Source organism: Miniopterus natalensis, chromosome 1, assembly GCF_054644295.1.
Source record: "Miniopterus natalensis isolate mMinNat1 chromosome 1, mMinNat1.hap1, whole genome shotgun sequence".
In the NCBI taxonomy this organism is placed as follows: Eukaryota; Metazoa; Chordata; class Mammalia; order Chiroptera; family Miniopteridae; genus Miniopterus; species Miniopterus natalensis.
In genome coordinates this window covers 24,192,673-24,211,697 of record NC_142081.1, presented here as the reverse complement: position 1 = coordinate 24,211,697, position 19,025 = coordinate 24,192,673, and the positions used below count along the sequence as shown (strand labels likewise).

Below are 19,025 nucleotides of genomic sequence, written 5' to 3'. Positions count from 1 at the left end.
CCTCATCTCAGAGATAAATTGCCATCAATTTGTAGTTCTTTGCTGCCCTACTCCAGATGACTTCCTCTCTCCCCATGGTTCTGCCGAGGCTCCCTCTTTAGTGCAAAGGCCGGGGGTGGGGGGGGAAGTGGGGGGATGCTAGGGTTCACTTGCCCCTGGAGAATTGACTTCTGCCAACAGGCTCTTTCCTTCTACTTTGGGGGATCAGAGTAGGTGCTGATCCTCTTCTCTTTGTCTGCCATGGGCAGTGCAGTGAAAAGCAGTTTGGGGCCACCTGTAGGAAGGGCCACCTGAAGCCACACCTGTCCAGGAAGCTGAGGTTTGAATGGGGACAGGGTGCGAGAGGGCATTCGTAATATCCTGTGTTGGCCCACTGAGGTCCCTCTTTCAGCTGCCACTTAAGAATGGAATGTGCTCCGAGGGCAGCAGGTGGGAGGACACAAAGGCCCCTTGTCTGAGCTCGTGCCCACACGTGGGGTCTCCTCGAAGGCATCTCCAGAGAGCTGGAGCTCGCAGCCCTGAGGCCTGCCGCAGACAGATGCTAGGCCTGGCCCTTGTGCAGGGTAAGGGGTTTAGCCAGAACGGAGGTGAGGCTGGAGGGCTGGGTGTGTGAGTGGTGGGGGAGGAGCGGACCCAGCCTATTCTTTCCCCAGCCTCTGAACATGCTCCACTGACAGGGCTGGAGGGATCGGTTCTCTCTGCCTGGAAGGAATGAAAAGGCGTATTGTGCAGCGCTGGAGAGCCTGGTTGCCAGCCAGGAATTAGTCCTCCGAAGGAGAGCAGAAAGGCAGAGCGAGAGGAGGCTGGGGGAGGAGGCCCAGAGAGATAGCTGGAGGAAGGGAGGGGGGAGAGAGGCCAAGCGGTAGCAGGTCACAGCTGGTTGGCCTGGACTGGGAGGCCTGGGTTGCTGAGGCTCCTGGGTCCACAGGTGTGGGGCCCGAGGGGAGAAGGGGGGTAAGGAGGGAGGGAGGCGCTGTTATCTTACCCAGATGCACGTGCTCCTGGAAGGGAGAGGGTCAGAACTTCAGACTGTTTATTTAATCCCTTGGAATGTCCTTGCCTCGCTCTGATCTTTGGGCCCCTTGTGTTTCACGGACTCCTTTACAGGCACATGTGTGGTAATTAACACGTGCAGTGTAGGTCCTGGCCATGTGTTTGAGTTTCAAATATCCATTGATCTGGGGCACTCATGTCCTGGCCACCCCTCCCCTTCTCCTTTGGTCCTCACCCTTGAAGAGCGATGGATGGGGTCTGTGTGTGTTTGGAGGGTGGGGGACACACGTGCATCCACATGTATTTTATTGAGGCTACAGAGGAATGTCAGAGCAGGGGAAAGGGCCCCCAGCAGCCCCTTAAGCTCTGACAATCTGCTGCTGAAACAGCCAAAGGCTGCAGAAGTGGTGGTAGAGATGAATTTTTTATTTCAACTGAAGTCGTCTGAAGAATGGCTGGGAAGCAAATGTGTTTAGAGATCATGAATTTACCCTGAGTGGCTTTTCCTGGCTGACCAAAGCTTGTGGATTTTCCTATGGTGCCTCTTTTTGGGGTCTTGATGATAATGAACGAGGAGGATTTGGGGAGCCTTCAGGATAACTGAACACAGCCAGGTCCTGGTCCTGGGCTTCATTGCTTGTGAGGTGCTAGAAGGAAGTTCTCAGCCTCCAGTGGGGTCGGGAGATGGGGGGCACGGCATGGTGAATGACTACATGGAAGAATAGGGGAGAGCACTTGTAAAATGATTTCAGGCGGTTCTCTGGGGGTTTCTTTCTTTTGAGAGCCCACGACCTTAGAGATCCTGGGGTGATGCTTTTATAAATGACAAGTGCAAGTTTAGGAGTTTTCTACAGTTTGCCTTTTTCCTACTTGTAAGAGGTCTGGGAGTTAGCCATTTGTAAAAAGTGAGAAAAAAATACAAACACGAGCAGCCTCTGTGTACATTTTTTGCCTGGGCTCCTGTATTTGTCAAGGCAGTCTTGGAGAGGGACTGAACTTCCAAAACCCAACCCACCTTTAATTTGCAGAGATTTATTTTATCCCCACTAGCTGCTCTGTAGAATGTGCTCCAAGTAAAGAGTGGGTCACAGTCCTCCAAGGTCCCTCTCTTTGTCTTTAGAATTTCTCATGGATTCTGTTCTACAGAATGGAACCAACTTTTAGATCTTGTCACCCAAGTGATGGATTAAGCAGAACCCTCATTCATGGCTGAGGGATGTGCTTAGGGCAGGGGTGATGGATGGCAGGCATCCCAGAGGAAGGGGACTGACTGTGTGGCTTCCAGCCTCGGCCCTCGTGGGGGCTGGTTAGCACACCTGAAGGAGCTGCACGTCACTGCCCTGAGCCTGGCTGAGGTGTGCAGGCTGGCTGTCTCGAGACCTTCTACATATGGAGCATCACTCCTGCTCCCATGACTAGCCTCTTCCCAGCCATCTCTTTGTTTTCTCTTCCCCCAGCACCGAGGGGGAGGCTAGATCAGTAGTTGATCTGTTAGCATGGTCATCAGATGGCAAAAGTCTGATTACCTAGCAGGTGCCTGGGCTGGGTTTGAATGGAGATGGGCAGCTGATGACCTGTACGGGTTGGCTTCTGCGCACATTGAATTTCCCTTGGAGCAGCATTCTCATTCCGGTGCTGTGCCTGCTGAACAGAACTGTGCCTAAGCAGCTCCAAGCCCGTAAGAGGCAGCTCTTTGCTCTCTGCATGCGTGTTGCTGCTGCTTTCTGGTGCTCTGAGCCACCCTGACCAAGCCTGGCATGTCCATGTACCAGCTTTGCAGAGATTAGTTGCAGAAGGGGTGCGCATGAGTGTGCGTGAGTGCTCATGCGTGCACCACACCTCCTTTCTTCCCACAGTTGGTCCCCCCAGCCTGGCTCCACGTACTCAACCCCCTGCCCTCCATATTGGCCGCTATTCTGGGGTCTCTAAAAGAAAGTTTATGTATGGAGGATACTAAATTTAGAGTTTAAATTCCTGCCATATCTTCATTTCTAAGGACTGGAGATGAAATGGGGCATAGGGATCTGGAAGAGCCTCCTAGTCATAGATTCTTAGGAGCCCCTGGTGTTATTTGTAACCAGTGATGTTTTATATTTGGTTCTTTTATTCTTTAATTCAACAAATACTTATTGAGAACTTATTGAGTGTCAGGCTTGCTACACTCACTGAGGATCCAGTGACAAGGAAAATGCTAAGAGCCCTGGCCTCGTCTCGTGGAGCTTATGTTCTAATAATTCTTAGCCTCTTCCTATAGAAGTTATCTTCAGGTTCAGGGAAAGTCTCCCAGGGGAGCACAGACTTCTAGATGCTGGGAAGCTGTCACCTCTGCAGGGGACAGAAGGCAGGTGGCTCTTCCAAACAACCCAGGTTGGTAGCTCTTGGGGCCAGAGCCTCTAAGGAAAGACCCTTGGTGGAGGCTGCCGCCTCAGATGAGCATGGCCCACTGGCAGGTTCTTGGTCCCTCTGCCTGGTACCTTTGTGGGGCCCCAGAAGTCCAGGTGATATAGCTCAGAGCTTGTTGGGCCACTGAGAACATGCTCGCTTGCTCACTGCTCCTTGACTGAGTGAGTCGGTTCCAGGTGTGGCATGGAAACCTGGAGGGAGGCGGGATGTTGGCATGTGGTGGAAAGGCCTCAGGGCACATCCGAACCCGTCTCCAGCTCCAGGCACCAGGTAGCTCCTGAGGTAAAGGCTGAGGAGTCATCACTCTTAGGTCCTGTTGCAGCAGTTGTGTCCCTGCTGGAAGAAAGCTGAGACTCAAGGCCTGCCTATTCTAAAATGTATATGGAAAGGGAATGGGACTAGAACAGCTAAAACAATTTTTTACAAAGAGAAAGAAAGTGGGAGATGTCACTGTTTTTATAAATAAAGATATCTAATGTTTTACTCCCTCATGACCCTTTATGACTTCAATTGCTGCTTCCCTTTGGTCCTCTTAACAAATGCTGTGACCCTCCCTCATCCCCGTTAAAAATTTATTTCATTTTCTTTTTTAAAAAAGACTTATTATTTAGATCAGCTTTAGGTTCACAGCAAAATTAGGAGGAAGGCACATGATTTCCTCTATACCTCCTGCCTCCACACATGCACAGCCTCCCCACGATCAGCATCTCCCCAGGGTGCTACCTTTTTTTACAACCAGTGAGCCTACTTTCACACATCATCCTCACCCAAAGTCCACAGTTTACATTGGGCGCACTCTTGGTGGGACTGAGCAAATATGTAATGATATCTACCTACCCTTACAGTGTCATACAAAGTATTTTTGTTTTCCTAAAAATCCTCTGCACTCCACCTACTGAACCTTCCCCCCCTCAACCCCACTGATCTTTTAACTGTCTCCAAAATTTTGCCCTTTTCAGAATGTTGCATAGTTAAAATAATAATACTCTGTTTGACTTTAAAAGTTATAACACTACAGTGATCAAGACAGTGTGGTATTGGTCAAAGGATAGACACATAGATCAATGGAACAGAATAGAGAACCCAGAAATAGGCTTACTGCACAAGTATGGAAAACGGTGTTTCGACAAAGGTGCAGAGCGATTCAGTGGAGGAAGGACACTCCAATAAATGGTGCTATAGCAATTGGACATCCATAGGCAAAACCAAAACCCCCATGACCTTCGCACCTTATACAAAAATTAATTCAAAATGAACGTCGGTTTTAAATGGAAAATGGAAAATGATTAAATGTTTTGAAAAAAAAAAATAGGAGAGAATCTTCAGAACCTGCAGCTAGGTGAACCTGCAGCTAGGTGAACCTAGAGCTTTGTTGTCTTAGAACACCATGTACATGATCCAGAAAATTAAAAAATTTGATTAATTGTGGGGCTTCATCAAAATTAAAAACTTGCTCCTGTTAAGAGAACAAAAAACCTACATATCCAACATACATAGGACTTATATCTAGAACATATAGAGAACTCTCAAAACTCATTAGTTGAAAAACAATTCAATTTAAAAATGGGCAAAGTACTTGACTAGACTTTTCACCAAAGCACATAGATTGAGGGGGGAAAAAACCCCACAAAAAAGCTGTTCAACATCATTAGCCATAAAGATGTGCAGGTTAAGACTATGAAAGATACCACTACACACCTATTAGGAAAGCTAAAATAAATAAAAAAAGTGACAATACCAAATACTGGTGAGGATATGGACAAACTTGATCTTTCACACATTTGTTGGTAAGGAGTGTAAAATGATGTGGCCACTTTGGAAAATACTTTGGAAGCTCCTTAAAAAACAAAACATCTAAACATACACTTACCGCCCAGCCGGGCATGGCTCAGCGGTTGAGGGTCAACCTAGGGTCCAGGCGATCAGGGTTCGATTCCCAGTCAGGGCACATGCCCGGGTTGCGGGCTCGATCAATGACTCTCTCATCATTGATGTTTCTATCTCCCTCTCTCCCTCTCCCTTTCTCTCTCTGAAATCAATAAAGGTATATTTAAAAATAAAAATAAACATAAACATACGCTTACCATATAATCTAGCAATTGCACTCCTGAGCATTCACTCCAAAGAAATGGACACTTACGTCCACACAAAAACCTGTACATGGATGATCACAGCAGTTTTATCTGTAAGAGCCAAAGATAGAAACAACTCAAATGTCTGTCGATGGGTAAAACAAACGGTGTTGCAGTCATACCACGGAACCCTACTCAGTAATAAAAAGGGACAGACTTGATCTGCGCAACTGCTTGGATGGATCTCAAGGGCATTATGCAAAGTGAAAAAGGCCAGTCTCAAAAGGTCATATGCTGCAGGGTTACATTTCTAGAATTAGGTAGCATTCTAGAGATGACAACGTGATAGAGGGGGAGTTAGCGGTTGGCAGGGATGAGCGATGAGGTGGAGGAGGGGAAGTGTGCCGTGACGGGTAGCTCAGGGAGACCTTGTGACGGAAAAGTTCTGTGTCTTGATTATGGTGGTGGTCACATGAATCTACACATGGGCAATCTCACGTGGGTAAAATTGCATAGAAATTGCATAGAACCACATACACACACACACAAATGAATGCATGTAAAACTGGCGGAATGCAAATAAGGTCTGTGAGTTATACCGAGATAAATTTGCTGATGTTGCTGTCGTACTATAATGATATTACCTATATAATGATCTTAATTATAAAGAGTTATCGTTGGGGAAAACTGGGTGAAGGATACCTGGGACCTCTCTGTATTATTTTTTCAACTTCCTGTGAATCTATAATCATTTCAAAATTAAAAATTAAAAAAAATTAGCACAGTCTTCCATGTGAAACCCAGCCCTGAACTGACTGCCCCCCTTCTCCCCTCCCAGCTCCCCCTCTCCCTCCTCCTCCTCCCTGTCTCCCCCTCTTCCGTTTGCACCTCTGGCCCAGCCTTTTCACCAACCTCATGTTTTCATTCTTGTCCAGGGAAATATGGAACTTGAGGATGTGGGTAACTGCTTGCAAAAAGACAGCTTTAAGCTTCTTTTCGCTTCCTTTGGGAGGGAGTGTGCGGGTGGGTAGACGGAATGTAAAACATTGATCTTTTGCTCTGGAAGGGACCCAAAGTGCCCAGATAGCTTCTGCTCTCAAAGCACAGAGTCAGGACAGCTCACAGCGCATCTCTGAGCCTTGTTGGTCATGGGACATGCATCTCAGGAAATGCCGAGGTAGAGTAACATTCCATCACCCTCCTGGTGTGATTTGCACCAGGTTTTTAAGGGACTTTTGCAAACACACGCAGTTGTCTCTTTATGATGAGCAGAATAAGTCATCTTGACTTCCACACTGGGTCCCCAAGTCACATGCTGAGAGGGATGGTGGCTCTGGCATAAATGTGGCCCTTCAAAAGCAAGAACCTACCACACTTCCACCAGGCTGAAGTTTATCTCCATGTCTTTGAACAAGATGGCCAATAGGGGCCTAAAAGAATATAAGTGGGAGAGTGACCAGTGATGGACACGGTCTAGGCAGAGCCCAAGAATTGAAGGGGACTTGAGATCACTGAGAGACCTTCCAAATCTCAGGATGGGGAGGGGTGGTTTCTTTTTTCCGCATTCTCCTAGGCTCCTCAGTCTCGGAGACCCCAAGAGATGCCATTAATAAGGATTCCTCCTCCGGCCCCTTTGACACATTTGCTTTTGAAGGACCTGGAAGAGAAAGCTCTTTGTATGTGGTCAGAATAAACTCATTGTACACCCGAACAATTCACTCCTCAATGGACTTGCCAGACCCTTGAAAGGCCCGGCCCTGCTTCCCTGGCCCTCGCGGGCTCCATTCAGTCCCTTCAGCACACCAATGTTTTGGGGTTTTGTTTTGTTTTTTGTTTGTTATCCTGAAAAGTCTTTTCCTGAGAATGGTCAGAGCGGATCAACATTGTCCTCAGCCTGGCATTTATCTCCACTCGCCAGCGAATGTCAATCAGGAATCAAAAAGCCAAACAGAGGAGGCTTTGAACGGTGTCATTGGGGGTCGAGGCGACTTCCAGCTGCCTGTGCGTGGGCCAGGCCTTCTCGCAGGGCAAGGAATTGTGCTGTCACACAAACCCACTGTCTGTATAGGCTCCCAGAGCCTGGGCGGGGGCTGCAGTGTTCTGGGGCTGCACCTGCAAGGAGGCGAGCTGGGGGTTGGGGAATCTTGGAAGGCCAACTCCGTGGCTCTGGGCCCGGGCAGTTTCCAAGGCTGCTTGCTGCAGCCCTTGGGGCCTTGAGAAAATCACTTTCTTACTGAGACTTGGTCTCTTTTTATCGTCCTGGCGAGTTCCTCTGCCCTGGTTAGTGGTGAGGATAGGTGAAGAGAGCCACCTGCCAGAAACTTTGAGTGTTGTAAAATGTGGTAGTGTTATTGTTGTTTATCTTGACTTCATCCTTGAAAAATTATTTCAAGTTTGCCTTGTTTATTTTTTTTAATGTTTCCAAATTTACTTTTTTCTCCCTGTAAGAAAAGTAAAAATCTTTGAATTGGCTCCCCCCCCCCCCCCCGCCCTACCGTCTGTGTTCTATCTGCCTCACCGTGGCCTAGAAGTGTGCTATGGTATGGCAAAGAGAAATTAAGTCTTGCTATTCAAGGTTCAAAAGAATCACCAAGAGTAAGTGTGAGGCATCAAATTATCACGTGCATATATGTAAATTGAGATTCAGATCTCCCCCCCCCTCCCTCCCTCCCTCCCTCCCTTCCTTCCTCCTCACACAAGGATATTTTTTTCCATTGATTTTTTAGAGAGAGTGAACGGGAGGGGGAAAGCCTGCAATTGAGGTACGTGCCCTTTGACTGCAATCAAACCAAAGACCCTTCGGCCCTCCAGCCAGCACACTAACCACTGAGCCAAACTGGCTAGAGCTAGATATATTTCTCTTTAAAATACGGGGTGGAGCAAAAGTAGGTTTACAGTTCTTCAAGTGGAAAATAATACAATAATTCATAGATAGTAATAAAAGAATAAACTGTGTTTTGCGTACTTACAACTGTAAACCTACTTTTTAAAAAAATTTAGCTTTATTATTTAAAGTATTACAGGTGTCCCATTTCCCCCCCCAATTGACCCCCTCTACCTCGCTCCCACGCCCTCCCCAGGCCTTCACCGCATTATTGACTGTGTCCGTAGGCTATGCGTATATGCATATAACTTCTTTGGTTAATCTCTTCCCACCCTCCACCCCCCTTCCCTCTTTCCTCTGAGATATGATCGTCTGTTGCATGCGTCAATGTCTCTGGATCTATTTAGCTTGTCAGATTCTTTTGTTCATTAGCGTTTTCATAAAGAAGACCCTTCAATATCCCGTGTAGTGCTGGTCTGGTGGTGATGAACTCCTTTAGCTTTTTCTTATCTGCGAAGCTCCTTTTCTGACCTTCAGTTCTAAATGATAGCTTTGCTGGGTAAAGCAATCTTGGTTGTAGTTCCATGTTTTTCATCACTTTGAATATTTCTTGCCACTCCCTTCTGGCCTGCAAGGTTTCTGTTGAGAAATCAGCTGACAATCGTATGGGTGCTCCCTTGTAGGTAACTAACTGCTTTTCCCTTGCTGCTTTTAAGATTCTCTCTTTGTCTTTAACCTTTGGCATTTTAATTATGATGTGTCTTGCTGTGGGTCTCTTTGGGTTCCTCTTGTTTGGGACCCTCTGTGCTTCCTGGACTTGTAAGTCGATTTCTTTTTCCAGGTAGGGGAAGTTTTCTGTCATTATCTTTTCAAATAGGTTTTCAATTTCTTGCTCTCTTTCTTCTCCTTCTGGCACCCCAATAATATGAATGTTGGGCCACTTAATGTTATCCCAGAGACTGCTTATACTATCTTCGTATTTCTGGATTCTTTTTTCTTTTTGCTCTTCTGGTTGGGTGTTTTTTGTTTCCTCATGTTCCAAATTGCTGATTTGATTCTCAGCGTCCTCTACTCTACTGTTGATTCCCTGTAAACTATTCTTCATTTCAGTTCATGTAGCCTTCATTTCAAATTGGTACTTTATTATGTCATCCATTTTCTCAGTTTTTTTCGTAATGCTCTTACTAATATCCTTGAGCATGCTTATAAACAAAATTCTGAACTCTGTATCTGTTAGCTTGCTTGGATCTATTTCATTTAGATTCTCTATTTCTAGAGATTTCTTCTGTTCTTTCCTTTGTGACATGTTTTTTTGCCTCCACATTTTGGCTGCTTCCAGGTGTTTGTTTCTATGTATTAGGTAGAGCTGCTATGTCTCCTGGAATTTGTAGAGTGGCTTTGTGCAGTAGGTTTCCAGTGGCTGAGCCCCTCCAGTCACCTAAGCTGGGCCTTCTAGGTGCTCCCCTGTGTTGGCTGTGTGCACTGTCCTGTTGTAGTTGAGCCTTGGCTGCTATTGGTGTCACTGGGAGGAATTGACCCCCTGGCCAATGAGCTGTGAGGACCAGCTGCAACTACAGCCCAAGAGCTGCTGTGCTGGAGACACCCCTGTGGAGCAGGATTTACTTCAGGGGAGCTTTGGTGTTCACCAAGTGCTCCCCTTGAGTGTGTCACTCATGGATGTGGTAGGGTTGTAATCCAGCATGGTCAAGTCTGACCACCAGGTGCACTGTCTCTGGGGCCTCCAGGGAGGTGCAAAGTCAGCCTGTGCCAGTACCTTGCCCAGGGCCACCTAGCATGAGCTACACAGCAAACCGTAGTTGGCTGCTACTTGCGCTGGGCTTGTAGGTGTCCAGGAGAGGCCAAGCTATGAGCCAATGCAGGCTGCTGCTAGTGCCAGGCCTGGGGCCACTTATCAAGCCATATGGGGCCCGCTGCTGCTTGTTTGAGAGATTTTAGGAAAGTCCTAAGCATGAGGCTCGAGAGGCTCCTTGCACAGAAAAGCCACTGGAAATGGCCTGGATGAGCCTGCAGTTGGGGAGGGGCGGGTCCTCCGGGAATCACGGGGCGGGGCCAAATGTGGGAGTCAGGTGCTGGCGATTCAAATATGGCGCCTGCCTGCGGGCTGTGCAGGGAGGACTCGCCAAAGGAGCAATGGCCTCCGTCAGCCCTTCTGCCTGGGAGGAAGCCGCCTCTCTGCCTCTCACCCGGATTTCAGGCAGGCTAGTTCCTCCTCCAGTGTCCCAGGTCCTTTCAGGCTGCTGCCCGGCGCTGGGCTCAGAGGGAGCGTCCGAGTGAGTCCGTGCCGGGCCCTTTAAGAGGAAAGCCTGGGGCTCCCGCAGCCTCCGCGACCCTCAGGGACAGTCCCCGCTGGTTTCACAGCCCCGAGCTGTGGGGATGTCTCTTCCCTGCCCTGGAGCCCTGGGCTGGGGGCCTGCTGTGGGGCTGGGACCCCTCACTCCTCTGGAAAACCTCTGCCACGGAGATGTCACTCCTGGCTTTAAACCACGGCACCGGGTGTGGGCCCGAGGCCGAGTCTCCGGGATTCAGCCCCGATCCGCCCGCGTCTCCACCCCTCCTACCGGTCTCGGTGCTTCTTCAGTTCCCTGGTTGTAGGGCTTCTGTTCAGCCGGATTTCAGGAGGCTCTGAGTGATGGTGCTTCTGTGTTTTAGTTGTAATTTTGATGTGGTTGTGGGAGGCGGCGGCGGTGCAGCTATTACCTGTGCCGCCACCTTGTTTCCTCCAGCCGTAAACCTACTTTTGCCCCACCCTGTATATGGAAACATCTGCCCCCAATCAAGGATCACTCAAATAACATTGCTGCTGCTGCCTGTGGATTTATCCATGATGATGTTGACAGTACCTCCCCTTTTGTTTTAACAGCTTTATTGAAGTATAATTACATCCATAAAGGTTACTCACTGTAAATGTACAATTTGATGAATTCAGCACATTTCTGGACCTGTGCAACCACCACCAGGGATCAATTCCATCTCCCCAAAAAGAAACCTTGTGCCCATTTATAGTTATACCTCACTCCCACCCCAGCCCTAGGCAACCACAGATCTGCTTTGTCTCTCTAGATTTACCTTTACTGGACATTTTACATAGATGGACTCATACAATATGTAATATTTGCACCTGGCTTCTTTCATTTATCATAATGTTTTTGAGGTTCATCTATATTGCCACATGTGTTAATAATCCATTCCTTTAAACTGCTGAACAATATTCCTTTACATGGAGAGATCACAATGTGTTTATCTATTAACTAGTTGACAAATATTTGTTACCAGTTTGAGGTGGGAAATAATGCTACTGTGAATATTTGTATACATGTCTTTAGGTGGACATGTTTTTATTTTCTTGGCTAGAGTCTCAGGAGTGGAATTTTTTGGTTGAGTGGTAAGTTTATGTTTAAGTTTTTAAAGAAATTGCCAAACTGTTTTCCAAAGTGGTTACCCGATTTTACATTCCCATCAGCAATGAACAAGGGTTTCACTTTCTCCACACCTATGCCAACACTAGGTATTGCCCATTGAAAAAATTTTAGCCATTCTAGTAGGTATGTGGTGGTATCTGATTGTAGTTTTAATTTGAGTTTTCCTAATAGCTAATGACGTTGAGCATCTTTTCATGTATTTAGTAGCCATCCGTGCATCTTCTTTGGTGAAATGTCTATTAAAATATTTTGCTTATTTTAAAATCAAGTTGTTTGTCTTCTTATTGAGTGTAAGGTTTATTTAATTTCTTAACTTAAAAACTTTGGTAGGATTTTAATTTGGCAAATCCAATTTTGAAAGTAGGCTATAGGATGAGATGTTTTAGTGCTATTATACCTCCTTTAAGAGCCTTTAAAGCCTTTTCCTCCTACACAGTGCCTTGAGTCTGGGGAGGCAGGCAACCTTCACTGTTAGAAGAGAATATCACTGTGCAGAGAAGAAAAGTGAGGGCTTCAGGTTCCTGACTTATTGCATATAATGCCTTGAGTGTGACCCCATCGGATACTGGGAGGCCAGGGGCACATGTGGAAGCTTTTCTGTCTCCCCAGGGCCCAGTGTGGGGCCTGGTGTTGCCCCAAGGCTTGCCAGGAGGCAGAACCAATGTGGACCTTGGACCCAGGCCTTGGACCTATTTGGTGGAAGGGAGTGCTTGTTTGCTAGGTTGGAAGCCAGGTGCCCGGAGATGATGGTCAGAGGGTCCTGTTGGTTTTGGCTTGGCTTCTCATCCTTTGGGCATGCTGGATTTCACAGGTGGCCCTCCTGGCAGCAAGGTACCTTGTCTTTTCTCACTTCATAAAGATTTCCACCTAGGGCCTCCCTGTGGCAGTGCAGCTGTAGCCCTTCACCCTCGGCGACCCTACCCTGCAGGCAGGTCCACTCCCTGCACGTGGCTTCATGCTTTGTGTGCTTCCGGGCCTGCATCTGGACAATCATGGAGGTCCTCAACCTGCAAACATCCCCGGGAGACTGAAAGCCCTTCCTTCTCTCCCTGAGCAACAGACATTACAGTCTGACTACTGGGCCAGATGGGGAGTCCCAGGCTCTTATCTGGAGGATGGCAGAAATAAACAGAATGTTTCTGTTGTCCTGCTCCATAGAGAGATACAGCCCTTGGAATATGGGAGGATTTTAATTGAATATTAAAATATTAAATAAGCCATTTTCCACTTGGGTTTTCACACAGCATTGTCCCTCTGCAGTGTCTGATTTCTCACTTTCCCTGTGTTACCCTCAAGATTCCCCTCCACCCTGTGTGAAGGGGCTGCACACACTGTGCTGGGCCATTGGGACTATGAACTCTGCATCCAGCAGCAGCCACCAAATGTTTATTGCAGCTGCCAAGAGACTTCATTCAGTGGCTCATTGAATTCAACGGGAAGAGGTGTTAATAGGGTCAGGGGAAGTGATGTTATTAAAAATGACATTGTGTGGCTCTACGCTGTGTTTATGCTCCCTCAATGACTTCCAGACAAACTCACCCAGCTTGGCATCAAAGACGCCTCTTCCGGACTTCAGTTTGAGGCAAATAAGAAATGCAACATGGTCAGTTAGTTACTCCTCTCTTCCTGCTGCCTCTTAGCCCTTGGGATGGTTGTCAGGTGGTTCAGGATCGCCTTGGCCCCCGTGGGATTTCAGTCCCGGTGTCCGCACATGAGAGTAATAGCAGGGTCAGGTGTGGCACAACTGCCGGATGGCTGGCCTCAGCCTCCAGCAATGGTTAGGGTCTGCACAGCTCTGCAATCTTAAGATTCCAAGGGTTGGGTATTGGTGCAAGAAGGGACCAGGACTCTGTGTTCTGTTTTGCTTTCTCAACAAGATGCGGGGAAATCAGCCAAAGGTTCTGGGAGCTCTGAATGGTGCGGGATGGTTGTTACTGATGATCTGATTGGCTTTGCAGAGATTGAGAACTCGAATTCTCCATAACAGTTAATGCTCGGAGAATAAAAGTTCAGTTCCAAAAGGCCTTGGGGGTCTTGGGAAGAGAGAGATGGTGTAATCATAGAAACGTCTGAGGCCACAGTGCTCTCCTTCCCTCCCCCCACTAAGGGAGAAAACAGAGAATTCTCTAAACCACCCATTCTCAAAGGGATGGGGTGTGGGGGGAGATACCTGCTCCCAGCTTTCACCAAGGAGGCAAAAATCGGTTCTGGGGCTGGGGGGAGGCACGCTCTATTTATATATAAAGCACAGGTATACACACACTGCGTAAAGTGTATCTGATTTATTAGGAAGGTGATTAGGAGAAGTGTCTAAAAATTCCCCTTAGGTGAGTGGTAATGAAGAAAAGGTTGAAAAAACACTGCTGCAAATTAAGGTTTATTATGGTGAAAATGACTGAGTCCTGAAAGGTAGATAAAGTCTGCACTCACTCCTGACCTGCAGAGGTCCCTGCTCTGCAAAGAGAGCTGCCCACGGCTAGGGCAGGACAATGAGCTTTAGGACTTGGTTGCTGGGAACTCCCTGCTTCAATCATCTATATTAGAAATTTGAAAGCAAATCCATGGTGCAGTCTCCTATGTCCCCTCTCATATTGTATGCCCCCACCTCTCACAGGGAATTGGGGTACGTGCTGTTTCACAGGGGTTCCCAGTTCTCTTTAGTTCAGCATGCTGGAGAGAGATAGTCCTTCCTGCCTTCTCTTCTTTTTAATTTAAATTTTATTTATTTATTTAACATTTTCAATTACAGTTGACATACAATATTATGTTAGTTTCAGGTGGACAGCATAGTGATTAGACATTTATATAACTGGCAAAGTGATCACCCCAATAAGTCTAGTTCCTATCTGACACTGTACATAGTTCTTAATATTATTTTTTTTCTTAAATATTGTTGACTCTCTTCCCTCTGCTGTACTTTACTTTAAATGAGGAAGGAGAAATAGTTAGGATTCAGGAGGGACTAGCACCACAGTCCCTTGTTTTCCTTAAGCTCTATAATGAGGGCCACTAGAAAGGTACTGGGCTGCCACCTTTCACAAGAGGGCAGGAAGAAGCTTGGGGACATTTGCTGCCACATCATGTGATGACCTTACCTGACCATGCCTGGCCACAGTTCAGGGCTCCTGGGGAAGACAGCCCTCCCGGCTTTCCCGTGGGGAGGAACGAAGAACTCAGACCTAGGAGGGAGGGTCCCCCCAAGCCGAGGCAGCCCAGCCCCCTTCTGTCCCTCCCTTGGAAGAGCAAGCACACTGGATTCATCTGAGCGTTGGTGTCTGTCTGTGGTTCTCTTTTCCTTCCTATTCTTTTCTTTCTCCTTGGTCTCTTCATTGGGACTTGGCCGGGCCATGTGCAAACCCAAACCATTCAACAGTGCTGGAGAGTAGATAGTATTTACCTCAATAATGGTAGTCTCTTTTCAATTCTTTCTAACCCTCAATTCAGATGACGGGTCTAAGCCGACACCCACGATGGAGACGCAGCCGGTGTTCGACGGGGACGGTAAGCTCTGGCATGCTTCCCCACGCGCTTTCCCCGCCCGGTTTCTGATCTGGGGAAGGTAGGTCTTCCCTTCGGATGTTTGTTTAAGCTTTATTGTTATTATTTTTTCTTTTTTAATTTTAATTTTTTCCTAGTTTAAGCTGGGTTGTTTTAACCTTTAAAGAAAAATGCAAACCCTCCCAGGAACTGGTACACTCGCCACTTCTGGAAAGGCCCTCTGTTCTCGCCAGGCTTCCTTCCTGCCTGGCCGCTGATGGCCAACAATAACACAGCCTGGACTCACCCTCCGAGCTGCCAAGACCAAGGAGCCATGGCCGAGAAAGACAGTCAGGCCTCGTCCCGCAGTAAATGAACCAGCGCTTAGGAGCTCCGGCCGGTGCCCAGCCTCGTGCGAGGCCTGTGGAGGACGAAGGAGAAAGAGACACGATGAAGCCTCACTCTAAAGACAGCGGCAAGCGCTGGAGAGCTTTATGTGTTAAATTATGCGGCCCTGGTTGTTATTGTAGAAACTTATGGAAGGAAGAGATCGCAATGGTCTGGGGGAGATTCTGTGAGAGATGGGTGGGATTTGAGCTGGACCTTGAAAATGGGAGGAAGAATTAGGGCATTCCAGGTGGGGCGCTGGCATGGCCAAGGGAGGGAATATTATGGGAATGGGGTATAGTAAGGAAAGTAGCATGGAAGAGACAGATTAGCGGAGCTGGTTTGGTTAAGTTGTAGGGACCGTGAGAGTTGAGTCAAGACATATGGGAGAGGAGAAATTCTAGGTCAAGAGAAATAGTAGTGGCTGGTGGCAAAATAGGGGTTGGATGTCCCTGGAGGTATAAGGAGTGTTCAGGAGGAGCTTGGGGTGCAGAAGGATGGCCTCGATTTGAGTTTGAGGCGCTCAGGGCCTATATTCTTCAGATGCTTTACTAAATACTCCAGGTTCTCAGGAGGAGCAGGATGCTAGGCACAGAGCCAAGTCTGACCACAAGGTTCAGCTCTTGGTGCAATGTACAGCAACCTCTTAGCTGCTTTTAGCCAAGTGTACACAGGCTGGATCGTGAGCCTGGACAGTGAGACAGAGGAATGAAAGAAATCCTGCCACTGTTTGGTACTGTGGCTAGGAGTGTCCCCTAGCATAGGCTCAGCTCTAGATAGAAGAACTGAAATGTGAGCTGTCCTTTGTAACTGATCACTTAGTGGGACACGTGTGTTTATGCCCAGAAGTTCCAATGCTTCTGTGATCCACAAAGGTCCTTCATCATTGGCAAGTTTGGGACCCTGGAGGACTGGGTCAGGAATGGAGACCATACCAGCTGAGAAACCTCCCGAATACCTGCACTGAAGATCTTCTCACTTGACAGTGTGTTCAGGGTCATCTGTCCACTGGGTTACCCAAGCCCTAGGGGGCCTAGAAGCACCCCTGTGCTCTCTGGAAAGAGGTCAGCCTCTGTTCAACGAGGATCCATTGGGTAGGGTGGAGAAATGCACATCAGCCTTTTACTCTCATTCCCACGTGCAGCAGAGCCTCAGCACCAAAAATCCATCGTGGCCCAGCCGTTTCCTCCAAAATGAGCTTTGTGGTTTGTTTGGCGTTTATTTGTTGATTTATCCCCTTTAAGTTCTTCCAGGGAAGCCGCTGAGAGAGACTTGGCTTGGCCCAGGTTCCTCACCTCCTGGGATAATATTTTTATTCCTGGATGGAGTGGCTCAGTGCTTCTGGACTCTGACCACTCTGCCTCCGGAACAGGAGACCCTGCTTGGCAACTATAAGCTGACAGGGAAAGGAGCTTCCACAGTGAGGAAGGGAGAGGTTTGGGGACAAAGTAGAAATGAGACATATAGTCAAGCCTCGATGCCTCAGGCTTAAAAAAAAAATCTATTAAAAAGTCCGGGGGGTTATACTTCAATTACATGGTCTCTTTGCCCAGGCTTTATATTTTCTCTCCTTTTTTTTTTCTTGTTAGAAATCACAGCTCCCACTCTATGGATTAAGCACTTGGTAATCAAGGACTCCAAACTGAACAACACCAATATAAGAAATTCAGGTAAATAATCTGCCTTGGATTATATACTTACCTCATCAGTCCGTGGTTGCCCCATAGTTACCCTACTGTGTGGGCTTACGCACCTTATTTAACCTAGTTGGTCTTTAGTTTCTACAGTTGCAGAGTGAGCTTAGATGAGTTAATCCCTTCCAACTTTAATTGTCTTCAGTTATTATCTCAGGGATCATCTTTCATGAGTAGTTGACACTTTCAGCTTAAAAAAAAACTTTTTGGCTCTGTGTTTTAATTTTTTAATTGACTTTCTATATTTGAAAGAATGATTGGGCATAGAGCAGTTAGACTTCAAGCCTCAAGGGCCTTGGTTCTATGTGTTCTTTAAGGCTCTAAATATTTGCTTGTGGTCGAATCTATTCTAGTCTGATCTTCTGATAATGTTGTGTGGGTGGCCAAGTTTTGGTACTGGCTGAACTCCTTTGTAGAAAGGTGATAATTTTTGAAGAATTTGTAGAGTTCATTTACCATCAATGAAGACCAAAGTCAATGAAGTTTATTTACCATTAGTAAAGACCAGATGTCCAGCAACAGGAAATGTATTAACAGACCTAATCCATATCTCTATCTGGGTGAATCATCCTTCTTTCAGACTAAGGCTTTATTGTGAGAAATGCCACTTGGCATAATTTATTCCTGCATTTTGAATTTAGCAGTGTCATCTTTTCCTTGGAATATAAACAAAAGATACACCCCTTTCAATGGGCAGAGTTTTACATGACCGGTAATCCATGAGTGTGCTGTCCTTGGCCCCCTTTAGCTCTGTTCTAAAGGTGCTTGCATGCACAGAATGAGTTAGACTATGAGGTGAATCCATGTAGCATCAGTTGATTCCCCTGTGACTTGGGTGGGCCAGTACCTCAGCATGTGTCTGGTTCCCTATTTGGTAAAAGCTGGAGGAGCTGTGGGATGGTGGGTGGGAAGGAGTCCATGTGAACTCCTGTGGGCTAGATTCTTTGATAAAATAGGGCTGTGGTTAAAGCACAGGCTTTGGAATCAGTGAAACCTGGGGTTCACTTTTTAGCTCCAACACTTAGTGAGTGACCCAGCCAAGTCAAATAATCCACCTGGATCATGATCTCTCCCTTAAAAGACTGTGGTTAAGGGTTAACTGAGTTAACATCTGTATGATACTTGACCAATGCCTGGCTAAATGATAAATAGTAAGAACATGATAATTGTAAGTACATTATTTGTTCGCATCATCATTATTGGGAGGAAAAAATTGGCATATTAATGATGCTGCTTGTGGTGAGAATTCTTTAATCAGGACAGAATTTGTGATTATCACCAGAAGCAAAAGCATCTATTAGGAAGCTTCTGCTTAGGACCTTCTTCATTTCCCCCTCACTGTTGGACAAATATCACAAGTCAAAGAGAAGTGTTTTTGGTGCTTGTGGTACCTGGAAGTGACATCTGCAAATGGTCTCCCCAATCCCTGAGCCCCTAGCAGGTATACAAAGCCCCAGTACGAGGCTTAATTCTGTGACCAAGTAGCTATGAGGGGTGCTGTCTCTGAAATTATGCAGCACCTTTCTCCTGGAACACTCATTTGACATGTAGCAATTGCTTCATTTTCATCTACAAGTGGCTAATTTTTCTACCTAGATTATAAACTCTGTGAAGACAGGGCTTTCCTGGCTGCCTGATACATCTATTCTAGAATCTAGCTCATGGTGTTTGATTGCTGTGGGGGAAGGATGGAGGAGGGAAGATCATTATCCTCAGTGAAATAGGAGTCATCGGA

At 46.9% G+C, this 19,025-nt stretch overlaps 1 protein-coding gene across 1 annotated transcript in view; it reads left to right on the top strand.

The window, feature by feature from the left end:
- SMOC1 (SPARC related modular calcium binding 1) overlaps positions 1 to 19,025 on the top strand; it is a 134,775-nt gene that overhangs the window by 85,445 nt on the left and 30,305 nt on the right. Inside the window, exons 6-7 of the mRNA XM_087819567.1 lie at positions 15,177 to 15,233; positions 17,186 to 17,266. Of these exons, the coding sequence (XP_087675693.1) occupies positions 15,177 to 15,233; positions 17,186 to 17,266 (138 nt within the window). The remainder of the gene's footprint in view (positions 1 to 15,176; positions 15,234 to 17,185; positions 17,267 to 19,025) is intronic.